General features: G+C 39.7%; 1 protein-coding gene across 4 annotated transcripts in view; it reads left to right on the top strand.

Moving 5' to 3' along the window:
• Positions 1–1,264: 1,264 nt before the first annotated feature.
• The window catches only part of WFS1 (wolframin ER transmembrane glycoprotein), a 33,729-nt gene continuing 20,285 nt past the window's right edge, over positions 1,265–14,708 (top strand). Inside the window, exons 1-2 of one of the 4 annotated variants that reach the window (XM_059845203.1) lie at positions 1,265–1,368; positions 3,213–3,404. In XM_059845203.1, coding sequence (XP_059701186.1) covers positions 3,218–3,404 — 187 coding nt within the window. In that variant the 5' untranslated portion in view covers positions 1,265–1,368; positions 3,213–3,217. The other 3 variants (XM_059845202.1, XM_059845204.1, XM_059845205.1) reach the window with 3 other exon arrangements.

Here is a 14,708-nt window from a genome sequence, read left to right on the forward strand (position 1 = left end):
TACTGTCAGTCTGAAGAAACAACAGGTACCACATGGCTTGCATATTCCTGATGAAACCACATTACATTCAAGACTACAAGTGATCTTCTTAAATGTGGGGTTTTTTTGAAATTTAAGTTTATTTTGAAGTAAACAGAAACTTAGCCATGTTTGTTTAAACTTGTTTTGTGTAGGAAAAAAAAAAGTCTTATGCCTTACAAGGCAAGGAAATAACAACACCGGGACCACATTCTTATGTGGGGATTAAAAAGAACTCAGCAGGCAGTGACAGAAAGGATTTAACTGACATTTAAAAAAATGAAAGCTCCCCATCATCTCCTGCAAACTTGGAACTTGTGAAAATCAACAAAGTAACTTATACGAATGACTTAAGTTTAAACTTAAATCTCCTACTTTGAATTTGAAGCTTGTTCTATTGATTGAGGTTTTAATTAGAAGCTATTCAAAGTACTATATAGGGACCTTGATTTATTTAAAGACCTGGAAAATAAAAATTATTTCTAAAATGCATTAAGTTCACCATCATAACAACAGCAACAGTTACACATAAGTTTACCGTTCGCTTCCCGCCCAGAAGCCTTCCACCTATGTGGCAGAAATGGTAGGAGATGCAGCAGCAGTAACTTAGAGGGCATTTAGAAAAAATCAGCTACTGGGTTACCGCCCTTTTTCCCCATTCCTTTCGCTCCTGTACCGCGAAACCCCGAGCTAGGAGGGGAAAAGTTCGCTGCAGCACCGGGGCTGGCTCACAGCGACCCTGCCGCCGCTGCACCCTCATCCCGGGCTGGCTCACACCGACCCTGCCGCCGCTGCACCCTCATCCCGGGCTGGCTCACAGCGACCCTGCCGCCGCTGCACCCTCATCCCGGGCTGGCTCACACCGACCCTGCCGCCGCTGAACCCTCACCCCGGCCTGGCTCACACCGGCCCTGCCGCCACTGCACCGCCGGAGCGGAGCTGCGGCCTCACCCCGGACCCGCCGGCCTCTGCCCGCCTCACCCGGTGCCGCCATTTTGCAGCGGCCCAAGCCCGCCCCCGTCCTGATACCCCTGGGCCCCACGGGGGCCCCCGCCCGCTGTCACTGCGCGGGGCGCGGCCGCACACGACAGTAGCCCCGGTACTGCTGCTCTGCGCCGCCCGCTCTTTCCCTCCGCCGGCCATGCGCGACCGCGCCTCCGCCTCCTGCCGCCGGCCCCGCCCGGCCTCGGCGGGCCCTCGCCGGAGCCCTCCCCGCTAGCGGAGGGCGGTGAGTGGCAGCGGAGAGGGGAGCGGGCTGCGGCCGATGGGCGGGGCAGCACCGCCCCTCAGGGCTGCGGGCTGCTGGCGGAGCCCCAGTCGGCGTCCGGCCGCCTCCGGAGCTGCGGGGAGGTTCGTCATCGGGGGTGCGCGGTGCTGACTTCGCCCGGCCGGGCTCGGTGAGCGTGTGGGGCGGGACCCCGCGCAGGACAGCCCGAGCTGCCGCCCCCCCGCTGGGGCTCCCTGGCCTTCCGGAGAGGCAGGGCCGTCCGGGTACTCTCGGACCTCGGGGAACGAGGCCGAGCGAACTCCGGTGCTCCCGACTGGGAGCGGCTGGCGGCGGTGGGTGCGGAGTCACCTCCCGCTGGCTCGTGAACGGCCCGGAGGAAAAGTTGGTGGTGCTCTTTGTAGGGCAAGCGCAGAGTGACTTTTGGGACGGGAATGGTTTTGCGCGGTGGCTGATAGCGAGGTGAGCTCTTGCTCACGGCTGTGCCGGTGCTGCCCGTTCTGGAAGGAGCCGGACCGTCCGAGCCGCGCATCCCCCGCGGGGCGCCTCGGGCGCGGCCTGGCCGCGCTCGCCATCCCTCTTACAAAGCACTAAGGTCAAGTTAAAACTGGAGGCACAGTAACTTTTGTGATTGTATAATGGTTAAAAATACTCATGCTGGTTTACCGGGAAGGTATTTTAATCTCTGTATTTTCCGAGGACTGTTTGAAGGTTGAACTGAACTATCTTGGTTTATTAATAACTTGATGTAGAAACATAATACAGAAGCGCATTTACTTGTATCAGTAAAATATTTTCTGGTTTAGGGCAGCTTAATTTTTGCAGCCGAGTTGTCACTTTACGAGTAGTATGTTTGGCAGTGGAGACATTGCTAGTACTCTTAGCACCCTGTTGTGATTTTTGCGTCATTTGAGTGGAGAAAGTTGTTGGTTAAGTTGTGTCTGTGGTTTTGGCTGTACTACTTTGATGTTTACAAGGACATGTTCAGGTTGGTATTCTGAAATAATTCTGTGCTTATGCAGAATTAAAAAATATTGTTTATTGCCAGAAATATTCTAAAATGCTCCTTGCAAATTGCTTAACTTCAGGAAAGTTGTTCTTAAGCAGCAGGAGTTGCTATGTGTTATGCTGTGGTAGTATATGCATACCTTGCTACGTTTGTCTTGCGAAAGCCAAAATTTCAGTAGGCATTTTTATGCAAGTTTACTTATTTAGGGAACTTTTTACTATAGAGCAGAGGTCCCCTCTTATTTTTGAGAGGGCTTATAGCTAAAAGGCCCTCTTGTGTAACACCTTTGCCTCCCTGCCATGTATGATTTTTATTTTTTTTTTTTAAATGGGACATAAAGGTATTTAAAGTAAGCTAATTTTGAATCATGGGCATTTAAGTTGATAATGTCTAAAAACAGCATCCTTGGTGGTGTTCCTCCTCTGATTTCCCATGCAGAGTCCTACATCTCCTCCTGCTTTGCCTTCTTATCATTATTCTATGTCTCCTGATTAGGTGGTGACAGTTAACCAGGCCTTTGATGTGATTTTTTAAATTATTATAGACTTGTCCATAAAAAGTTTGGGGCTAGTCTTTACTTCTAGCATAAGCAGAACATTACATTCAAAGAAGAAATTTATATGCAGCATTTACAGGATTGATTATTAGTTTCAGCATTTGTTTACACTTGTAACCCTGTTATTTTAGTTAGGGAAAAAAGCAGTTGCTGTTCTGGCACAATGTTGTATATAAGGTTAGACTCAGCTATAGCTGCTCATGCTGGGAATTACTGAAGAATGTATAGATAAATCGTGAAGTTCCTGTCAGCCTTGTTGCTGTTTTTTAGGCTTTTGTTTACCTAAATTATACAAGTAAATTCAGATTTCAAGTTTTTATTCATTTTAAATGAATAAAAATTCATTCAGTTTTACATTGTAAACCTGCTTTTTGATAATTTATCATTATTTTCTTCTTTGGCAGCTAAAATGAATTCAGTTCCTGATCCCACCTCAAGTCCCTCTCACCCCCAGCAGCATCTTGGAAGGTCCCAGCTAAATGCTGCTCCTGTGACCCATAGTGGGAACAGTCAGAGACCTGGAACCTCTTCTGCAGATTCTGCAACTTCTTCAGTTCCTGGCTACTCCCGCAGCAGGGAGAAAACAGAAAAAAAGGGTAAGTATGAACGTAATTCTTGTGCAAAATGGGCTTACACACAATAATCTCCCAATGTTTCATCTATATGTATTCAAAATTCTGTTTAAAGACACTGTAAAGTAGGAAAATAAATTTCTCCAATTTCTTTTAATCTGTTGTTGTGGAAGAGTCTTTTCTACTTCAGCTTCCTTTGTGCATATTTTTGGGTTTTCCTATCTAATTTTTCAGGTTTGTACAAAGAAATAGGAAAGAACTTTATTTGAAAAATTGGCAGGGAGATTTAATTAAATTTAGCATAATAATGTTTCAATTTAATTTCTTTGTTTGGCTAGAACACATGCTATAACTGTAGCTTTAATATGAATTCTAATGTGGATGCATAAGATACTACTGTAATGTAGACTGACAGAATAATAAACTAGTACATGAAGCCAAAATTGAAGTTAATATTAGCAGTAAGATAAGAATTTGGATTTACAGTCATGATACACTGTGAAAGGTAGAATAATGTGGTTCTTTTCCTCCATTTGCTGTGAAACTATTGAGTTTCAAAGATTGTGGAAACTGATAGGATGAGAGTAAGGTCTTGTGCAAAATATAGAACAAAAACCACCTGGCTCCTGTATTCACCTGCTGAGTTCTGGTTTTAATTCAGTTTGTCATCTAACACTTGTGCAAGATGGTCATGTGCTCCAGATCTAAGTCATCTCTTGCTCTTTAACTTTCTTTAAAATTGGACTTTTGATTGTGAAACTGCTTATGTACATGCCCTTATGTTCACAAATATGAGTCTCTCTATTGAAGATAGTAAGGCATCCAAGAGTTTAAAATTATTAAATGTGTGACTATCTGTGTGGCACATACCAGATGGAACTGAGCTCTGCACGTAGTTCAGGCCAATGTTATGACTGTGTCAGCAAATCTATTGTTTGCATCTAATTCATAATTGACTGTTGGAACCTTCTGGGTTCCCTGTTCCCAGTGAAGGAGAATTTTTTTTTTGATATCCTAATTTGTCATGCATCAGTGTTCAGTACCAATTTTGTCATCTAGCCCACTTGTAAAAGAATTGAGAGATTATGGAGATTTGACACTGCAAACATTACCTACATGGTTGCTAATTTAGAGTTAGTGCTAACAGATATGTTTTCTCTTCTTTCTTCATTTTCTAGTTTCTTAGTATGGTTCAACAAGGAAAGAATAGTAACTCTAATAGGAATATGAAGTCATCTTGGCCTTAGTTATACTGTGATTTGAAAAAGCAATCCGTAAGTTTCTGTTCTTGGTGCCCATATTGATGCAAGATTCTGGAAATCAACACAATCTGTCCAGCGGTGTTTTGCATATAGGTTCTGTCAGCTGTTCTTTTCTAGATAATTTGGAGATTGTCTTACTCTAGACGAATGTTGGACTTTTAAAATCACACTGATTTTTATCTTAGTTATCTTTATAGTCCTGTGTATTTGCTAATGAGCCCTACCTATGCAGCACTGTATTAGAGATGCTGCTCATTAAAGAGGGCTTTTGAGCACTGATGTATTTCTCCTTTTCAGTTGTGACTCATTCCTGGTTGCTTTAAGTTGCTTCCCATTAAAATATTATGGGTGCCTGGTGCCACTGTCATTGCCCTTCCCATGTCCTTCTTAATATACTCAAGTATTTAATGCAGCAGAATGAGCTACCATTGCCATAGTGTTTTGCTGGAATCTCTAACAACCAAGATTTTAGTGAATTTAGATAGAAAATGTCTTTTCTTATATGGCTTATGGTTTTAGAGTTATGCCATTTGTGATAGTGCTAACAGTTTCTAGAAGTGAAAACTTTTTTAAAAGAAAGGAAGTTCTAGTCATCAGAACTTAAAAATGGGTATTTTAGTAGGACTTCAGAAAGACCAGCAAATAAAAATACAAATTCAAATATGTACATATGAAAATAAGTACAAAACAAACTGATATGTCAAAAAGAAAATTGGCACTTCAGAAATTGTCAAAATATTTGAACTAACATGAAGGTGTTCCTTGGAATCACCAGAGCCCTTCCGATAAATAGCATTTGAGTTTCTGACAGGTCTAGGAAAAGTGAAGGATTTGGACTCACAGTCAGGGCATGTTGTGGTTTGGTTGTATGAAAGGAAATATGCTTCAGACCAGATGTTCTGGGAAAGGCTGCTCTGACTTCTTTCTTAGAAGATTAAGAAGTTGGGTAATTTTGGGTAATTTCAATAGCCACTATGATTGTGACTAACTCAGAGTGATGGAGAGAGGATAGAAAAGACCAGCACACTAATATACAGAAAGCTGTCTCAAATCTTACTAAATACATAGAACACTCGTCTTTAATAGTGAATTAAATATCTTGCTCAAATTTAAATTACTTTAACAAATTAAAGTTTGTATAATTTTTAATAAATCAGCTATAATTTCTGTTTGAGAAGGGGAAATGGACTGTGTATATCTCAATTATTTGGAAAGGCAGTTTCAGCTCAGGACTATCTACTTCGTGCCCATGTGCCCTTCCCTCACAGAAGGTCACTGGTATACTGGGCTGCAATAGTTGAAACATTGCCCAACAGGTGGAAGGAGATCCTTCCCCTCCAGTCAGCACTGGAGTGCTTCATCCAGTTCTGGCCTACTCAGTACATGAGAGGCATGGAGAGAGTTCAGCAAAGGGCCACAGAGATGATGGTGAATAGTTGCAACATCTCTCCTGTGGGAGACAGCTGAGAGAGCTGGGGCTATTCAGCCTGGGGGAGAGAAGTCTCAGGGGGATCTATCAGTGGGCATAATTGAAGGTAGGGTGCAAAAAGGATGGAGCCATGATATTTCCAGTAGTCTCCACCACAAGGATTAGAGACAGCTGGCACAAACAGGAGGTTCCCTTTGTCCATCAATAAACACTTTGTTTTTCCTGTGAGGGTGACTGAGCACTGGCACAGGTTGTCCAGAGAGGTGATGGAGTCTGCATCCTTTGAGATACTCAAAAACCATGTGGACGCTGTCCTGGGCAGCCAACTTAGGTGGACCTGCATGAGCAGAGGGGTTGCAACAGATGACTTCCAGTGATCCTTTCTAACCTCAACCATTTTACTAATTCTTGTAATATTCTTGACACCATATCTGCATTTCTGATCTGTGCTTCTTCTTCCAGTTTTTGTTAAAATACACTGTGTTTAAGGTTATAGCATCAAAGTGAATGTTAAGTAATTTGTTTCCTGGAAGCACATCATCTATTCCTGCAGCATTATCCCTATCTTGTAGTGTAATCCAACAAATTAATGAATGCCTTGGCTCTGACTCAGTAAAGCACTTAAACACACACAATATCCTCAGCAGAACAGGTACCTCCTTTAGATCAAACTCTTACACTGCAATTTTTTTTTCTCAGCAATTTTTCAGTCTCTGTTCTGCTGATGTATCATTAGGTAATGTTTATGTTATTCCTTCAATAATTTCTTTCACAATGGGAGGTAACAGTGTTTCGAGAATTTATTGAGCAAATTGAATCTAGATTTAATGAAAAAAATAATCATTGGGATAATTTTTAGATACATGTTTTTTGTTAGAAAAGGAGGGCATTCCTATTTCTACTCAAAACTTTTGCATTCTGCTTATGTATGGTTTTGGTTTTCCATTCCTTCTATATGTAGGAATGGAGTGAATGTCAGTATGTCAGCTTTCAGGTTTAAAAATAAGTGAGAAGAAAAATGGTTACTACTCCAAGGATGTTCATGGACAGGGAAGCTTATTAGTGAGCAAAGCATATAATTAGGGCTCCTGAAATATTAAAGCCATGGAGTCATCAGTATTCATGTAAGGAAATTACAGGAGAGTTCGTGTATAGCAGGGAAGACCAGTGTCTGCTTGCTAGTGAAGTCTTGAAACAGACTAAGACTGATCTCATAAGACACTTTTATGCCTCTCAGGTGCACAGGCCCCTCAGTTTTGGTCCAAGTGTTACATACCCCTTCCTGGTTTCTGTGTTTTCATCCACTCTGTAGAATCTCCTTCCTTCAGATACAGCCTTAAAGCAAGGTGAAAAGACAGAGCTTGGGTGAGAGCTCTGGAGCTCCCAACACCAAATTCTCCAAGTAGGCTTAAAAATATCATTCTTGCTAGAGAAACCATTTCCTTTCCTTACACACAGAACAGAGCTTGGAAAAAAGCACTTTCAATGTGGTGACTTAGTTAGCATGTGAGTATCTGTAGTACTGCTGCTATTAATGTTTTTTGAAAGAGATGCCTGAGTCTGCAGTCATGGTAAGTGCCCTGTATTGCTGAGTTAGAAAGTAGATCTGTATGTCCCAGGAGATGGTTTGATTCAGATGAAAGGAGAGCAGAACTGAGAGACGCGTTTCACAATACAGTCATGAGTGGATACTTGACTGTCATGTCTGGATTCAAATAACTGCTTCAGTTCAGCCACAGTGATAACTTGAACTGGATGACTTTCACCCCAGGTGAACGTTTATTGTGCAGGAGGTTATGTCACCGACATGTTCTATGAAAAATCCTTTCCTTAGGATTTTTCCCTCCTGAGAAGCTGAGAGGCCTCAAGAACAAAATGCAAACAATTCTCATTTGCTGCTGTGGAATGCAACAGGTGGAGCTGTGATTGGTTTCATCTGGTTGTTTCTAATTAATGGCCAGTCACAGTCCACATGTCCAGACTGTCGGTCAGAGACAAACCTTTGTTATTCATTCCTTTTCTATTCTTAGCTTAGCCTTCTGATGAAATCCTTTCTTCTATTCTTTTAGTATAGTTTTAACATAATATATATCATAAAATAATAAACTAAGCCTTCGGAACATGGAGTCAACTTTCTCGTCTCTTCCTTCTTCCTAAGACCTCTGTGAACAATGCATCAAGGTTATCTGGAAGAGTTACCATTTATTGTAATGCTTAAGTACATTCAAGCATGTAAAGTGTCTTTCGTAAAAATTGACTGTCTGCCAGTCAGCAGATAAAAGAGGTCATGCTAGGATACTAGAGAACCTGGGGAAAAGATGCTAATTTTTCATATGTGTATGAAAAAGATGATTACATCATTCATGCACATTTGCTAGCTAATAAGGTTGGAAAGGAGAAATTGCAAAGCTAAGTTGCAGTGCTTGAAGAAAGGTCTCTTTGGCTGAGGAACTAGTTAGGGTTTTTTGTCCATGGTTTTGCTGTAATCTCTTGTTCTAGAATTGAGAACACAAGGGAAGGTGTTTGTACAGAGAGCTTTGCAGACAAAAAAATCAATTTATTATATTTTGTTTGTAGATATACAGACTTCTGTGTGTACTTAGGTTATGAAAGTTTTTTGTACCTCTAGGAAGAGAATTATTTTATTAATTGACTGACTTCATATTTATAAATAGTAAAAAAATCTTTTAAACAGTTTACAATACATTACAACAATTTATAGCAGTGTGTCTCCAAGGCATTGCTAAATGATAGCTAGCAAATAGGGAACCATTCTAATTTACAAATATTTTCCAAGTGTTACCTTCTTCCACTTAAGATTACAAAGAACCTTTGCTTCAGAGCTGTGTTTTAGCACTTCTGTGTCTTTACTTTTTGCCAGTTAGCTATTACAGACTAACTCTTGAGGCAAACTGAAGAGTTTGTACAAAGCTTGAAGAAATATTAGAAAAACCTTTGATTATTTGAAGGGGAGGATTATGCCTTGAAGTATTAATTACTTAAAAATTTATCTGTCATTTTATTAATGCCCCTTCAAACTTTACCTTTAAATACTCAGGTTCCTAGAAAGCTCATTTGCCAGGCATTGCTGTGGGAGAGAAAGGATTCTATCCAAACAAAAGTTAATGACTGTATTTTTTGATAAAATTTTGGGACATCATCATTGTTGGTGCAGAACAATGGAAGTAGGCTTTTTCATGTCTGCTGCTACTGTCAGTAACATGCTGGTATTTTTACCCTATATGGGAGGAGGATTGAACACCCATTTGTTGGAGGAAACATTCTCCATCTTTCCCTTTTCCACCTTTTGAAATACATAAATGGGTTTTTTGGTTGATAACAAAATACTCTTACTGCTATCAATTTTTTTACATTCATATGATGAACCAGATTATGGAAGGTGCCCTATTTCAGTCTTCATCCATTATTTTCTAGGTGGATCAATTTCCTAATCTGTTTATGATAACAAAATTTCTAGCATAGTCCCAGGGTGCTGAAAGAAAGGAGGGTAGAAAGGGAAGAGCTATACTCATATTAGTGAATTATGTAATGAAATGGGAGTGGCCCTATAAATTCTTTGCTGTGAACGACTTGACATTCCTTTTGTGCAAATTTAAGAATTTAATCTAGTGGCTGGAATCTTCCAATTCAATTTCCTTCAGAAGAGATCCAGTGTGTGTGTTCCACTGTGCAGACAAATCCCTGTTCCAGTACAGTAATCAAGGAGAGACTTGGAGCTGTTGTGTTGCTGGAGGGCCCCTCACAGCAGCAGCAGCCCCACTTCATTGTGAAAGTTGGAAGGTGAGACTGGGAACAGTAAAATGGCAAGTAAAGCTAATCCTTTGAAAAGTTATTTATTAGAAATGCTTAAGTCACTGGATTTGTAGATTTGCTAAAATGTTGGAATGTTACTTTTTTAAGGGCCCCTCTGTTTTGACAGCAAATGGACTGTTGGAGTGTCAATGTGGTGAAGTGCTCAAACTGCAGAATTGCTGAAATTCCATGTGCATTGTGCAAGTTGTTATGATAACTTTCTGTCTGTACCTACAAAAATATATGGGCTTGGTGAGCTCTGTGGTCTCATCTTCTCACATTGCTTTGCATTGCTTTCTCCTTTGTTTTTTTCTTGGAAATGGTTAATATTGATGATTATCAACTAAGAAATGACAAAATGCTAATTTATTTTTAACTCTGCAGTTCTGGAACTGCAGATTTTTGTTAGATTTATCCCAGCTCATCCATAAAGGATTCAATCAGAGATGCCTTCATAGAAAAAAGCAGCAGGACTGGCTCATTAGTTGAATACAAAATTATTTTAATGACTTTAAAAGATCATTGTACAATAATAGCTACACTAGAAAAATACAGATTTGAAGAATAGTTTTTCCTCCACTTTTTAAATTTATAGTCTATAATATCAGTCTTTGTCTTCCACCTACAGACTTTTTTTTTACTGCTCTCCTGACAATTTACGTTCATTTTGTGGGGGTGCAGAAGTTGTTCCCAGTTCAATTTAATGCTATTTGATGACTTGCAATTGTGGTGTGAGTAAGACTATTACCATGTCTACAAATGCATTGCTCCTCCCAGAGAAAGTAGAGTTGAGAAAGTAGACTTGAACAGCTCTGTAAACAAATGTTATTCCCTTATTTCCCATCGCTGTTATCACCTTTTAAAGTCGAATTCCTGCTAAAGTATGGTAGTATAAGAACTTGGAATTGTTCTTGGGACAAGTAGAATTGTCTTAACATCTGACCATGGAGGTTAAAGGCATAAAAGAACAAGATGCACTGTACTCTAAATTGTACCAAGCCCTTACTATTCAGTTAAGAATTTGGGAGGCTTCTGAATGGATGAAGGGATTCAGCACTCATGGAGGAACAGCTAAACATCTAAAGTTAATAAAACCTTTTTTCAAATCGTTGATGTTTGTTGAGCAAAGTATTTCTTCTTCTTCTGCAGTCAGTTCCTCTGTCATTATATTTGATATGTGCAAATCATGTTTATGACATGATGCTTCATGCCAGCTTTTAAGTGGAATGTCAGTCTTTCCAGAAACTTAACTCCCACACAGTTACTGCACACAATACCACTGAGCTTTCGGAACTTGCAGAAAGTGAGTAGGAGGATTTCTCTAGAGACTCAGGCTGGCTCTCCTGAGCACTGAAAGCTCAACAATACCATCCAGTGACACAAAAAAGCTGTTAGAACCTGCATTTGCTGTTATAAAATGTACAGATCAAATTTTCTAAAAGTACGTATTCTGCCTGTAGATGAATGGAGGCGATCTGACATCTTTCACTTAGGAGATGAGCTTGCATAGCATCTTCTAACAAAAGAAATTATTTTTATTTTGCCTTAATTGTGTTATGCCTTTACTCCTAAGAGTGTCTGAAATTCTAGAAAGCTCGTTTCCTACTGAAAATAAAATCTGCAATTAAAAGCTGTGTGCTGTTCCTTGAAATTGTTGAATTTGTTTGATTTTTTTTTTAATTACCTTACCAGATTTGTGCTTACAGAAAGAAGCATAAAATCCAGTGTAACACTATCAGAATTACCACCATGCACTTCCAAAAGAAGCTGGATGTATTATATAGGACGTGACTCCAAAAGAAATACCTTGTAGGCAGATTGTGCATCAAATGTGCTGCTCTGCCTGTTTTGGTTGATATCCATGGACAGGCACCCCCATAAGCTTTCATTTTGCTACTTTTTCTTGATTATTTATTGGTTTACAAATAAGCTTTGATTATATACCTTGTATGTGCATGCATTCTTGTTGCCTGCTCCCTCTCCCATGTTATGAAGTTTCCTTCATACTAGCAAATGAGCTATTACTGAGAATCCACCACAAAAGGATTTCCTATAGCTAGTATATTTAGTTTGTGAAAATTGTGAAAGCAAGTTCATTCTCTCTTCTAACATGAATTAACTGCTTCGTGTTTGCGACGGTGTTTTTCTGATGGTTCAGTCATGGGGGTTTGGGTTTTGTTTTTTGCCTTGTTTTTTTAAGTACCATGATAAAACCAGATGATTGATTACAATACAATCGTATCATAGTTTTGAACAGTGCAGTAAGACATCTACTGACTTCATAAGAAGCTATAACATTTTCTGACTGTGCTATAGCAAAGGTAAATACTGGATGAATAGAGAAAAAGACTGATGAAAACTGAGCTATAGGAGAAGGATTCCTTTTTAACAGTTGTCTGAGAATGCCATTCAGTCATGCAGAGCTGAAAGATGCCAGTGCCTCAAAGTAGTCTGCAAATTCAGAGGTTTTGCAGGTGGGTTGTCTTCAGCAGCTGAATGCTTGGTTTGTACAAAACCAAATGATGCTTTTTCATGTCGTTCATTTTGGGTTATTTCTACCAAAGGCATTGAAATCTAGGGAACAGAACACATTTCAGTGCTGTTGAATGCAAACTGAGGATGAAAAATTAGTATTAAAAACTGACTGGCTTCCAGCAAGCTGATTGTCTTTGTAAATATATATGGTAATAGTTAAGGTGATGTAGGTCCTTTGGTGCACAACCCTCAATTCTGTTGGCACAGGATTCCTAGCACGTTTTTGACCTTTTACTGACTATTTCTTTTTCAGCCTAATCCAATGCTGGGTTATATAGCTGCATTTCAATTTTTTCTCTGATGAAACTTGTGGCAAAGACTGCTTTTGTGATTCTAAACTTAATTGTAGAACAGTTAGAACCTATCTGGAAGTACTACTTAAGCACTTTTATTAATTCTAAGAATGGGATAAGCTTTGCATGTTGCACTTCAGAGGCATATTTTTATGGAAATTCCTAAACAGAAAAAAGGTTAAGTAAAAATCCAGCTTCAAGTCTTGATAATGGAAGTCATAGAAGAGGCTTTCTCAAATACAAATAATTCTATATCTGTCTTTTCTGTGCCATATCAATCTCCACCTACACATTCATTTGTTCATCTTACCTTGTGGAGCATGGTGGGAGGAGTGGAGTTTAGCAGTGAATATAGTTTATTCATACTAGTATCCACTCACAGTAGAAGCAAGTAATTTTCCTTGTGATTGAGACAGTACTCCCTTTCAGATTCAATTACAGTAAAGCCTTCTTGCTAAAGCAGTAAAGTGATGGATGCCTGAAGCTCCAAGTAAGTACAGTGCTGTGCAATGTGACAAAGTTCAGTTCAGACATCAGTGCTCTTCTTGGTTTATAGAGGATTTGTTCATATGTGGGAGATCTAATGTCAAAGAAGACATTCTTCACTCCCTGCTCCCACCCCAGTAATTTAGCTGGTAGAAATGCCTGGGGATGAAATCTTGTTCCATACTACTCCATCAAACATCTCAGTTACTCTGTCAGTTAATAACATGGCACTGAGGGAGATGCCTGACATCCTGTAACTCCTTATAAGTAGAAAACCCACTGAAGTTAAGTAGTGAGCTTTTGGAATAAAGCTAATGAAAACGTGAAGTGCAGTTTTTCTTCCTCTGGATGCCATCCAGCTTTTTCTTACACCTGAACTAGCATGGGTGTGTTCCAGTTTAGGAAGGCTCACAGAGGTTGCTGTCAATACTCAGTGCTAATATCAGAGATTGGTAACAGGCTTTGTCAGCTTCAAGGTTCTTGTTATCTTTCTCCTGAGAATCATTTACCCTGTTATTTCCAGCATGCCTGTTAGAGTCAAGGGGCTTTTTTCTAAATGCAGTGCTACTGCTGTCCTTTATTTTATTCAGAATGTTCTTTAGTTCTTACAGCCTAAACATTTTTTAAAAGTCTTTTTAAGCTCACAGAAATATTTGGCATTGGCCAAATATTTTAATCTGTTCATGCCCTTGAGTTCTTGTGTTTGGAAAGACACTGAATAGACTCTATTTACCTTCTCCATTTCATCCTCCTCTCTTTCTTCCCCAAGTTATAAAGCTCCGATAACAGTCTTATTAGCCCTGAACTGTGTTTTTCATAAAACACTGTTACAACTCTAAGGTGTTGTGCTGAGTGATAATAGTTCAGAGCTTATTACTGCGTGTTCAATGATAAAGTGCCTTCCTGGTTTGGTGCATTTCATCCAGCCTTTTATCACTTAGCTAGTAATTAAATCCTTCTGCTGATTTTGCTTGAGTTTTTTGTTGTTTTTTCCTGAATAACATGGAATCATCAGCAGATTTTGGCATCTTGGTATTAACCCTTTTTTCTTTCACTCATATAAATGTATTGAGTGATTTAGGCCTTATTTTATATCCCTGTGTGTCTAAACTGATAATCTTTCCCCTGGGAGAATGAAAGCTGTGTTTTTCTAATGTTCATATTCTGTTTCTTAATCTCTCACTCTTCCATGTAACCTGCATTCTAATTTGTTTAAAAGACTTCTGTGAGAAACCTTGCTCCCTGCCTTTAGAGATGTAAATATGAGCTGGATCCGCCTGTCCAACCCAGTATGTCTATTTTTCTTAATTAGGGAAAAAATAGGTTTTAAATTTTTTTTTGTATCCTCCTTAGTTGGAGGAACTACTTAACATATAAAGTTATTTATTAAATGTATTTAAAAGCATATCCTGTTTTTGAATGCATAATTTTCTAGGGTGTGGTTGAGGTTATTGTTGTGTTGCTTTCTGGACTTTTTGTGGCTCTGTTTTTTGTCTTAGTCACATCTATT

This window comes from Haemorhous mexicanus, chromosome 4, assembly GCF_027477595.1.
Source record: "Haemorhous mexicanus isolate bHaeMex1 chromosome 4, bHaeMex1.pri, whole genome shotgun sequence".
NCBI classification, from domain to species: domain Eukaryota; kingdom Metazoa; phylum Chordata; class Aves; order Passeriformes; family Fringillidae; genus Haemorhous; species Haemorhous mexicanus.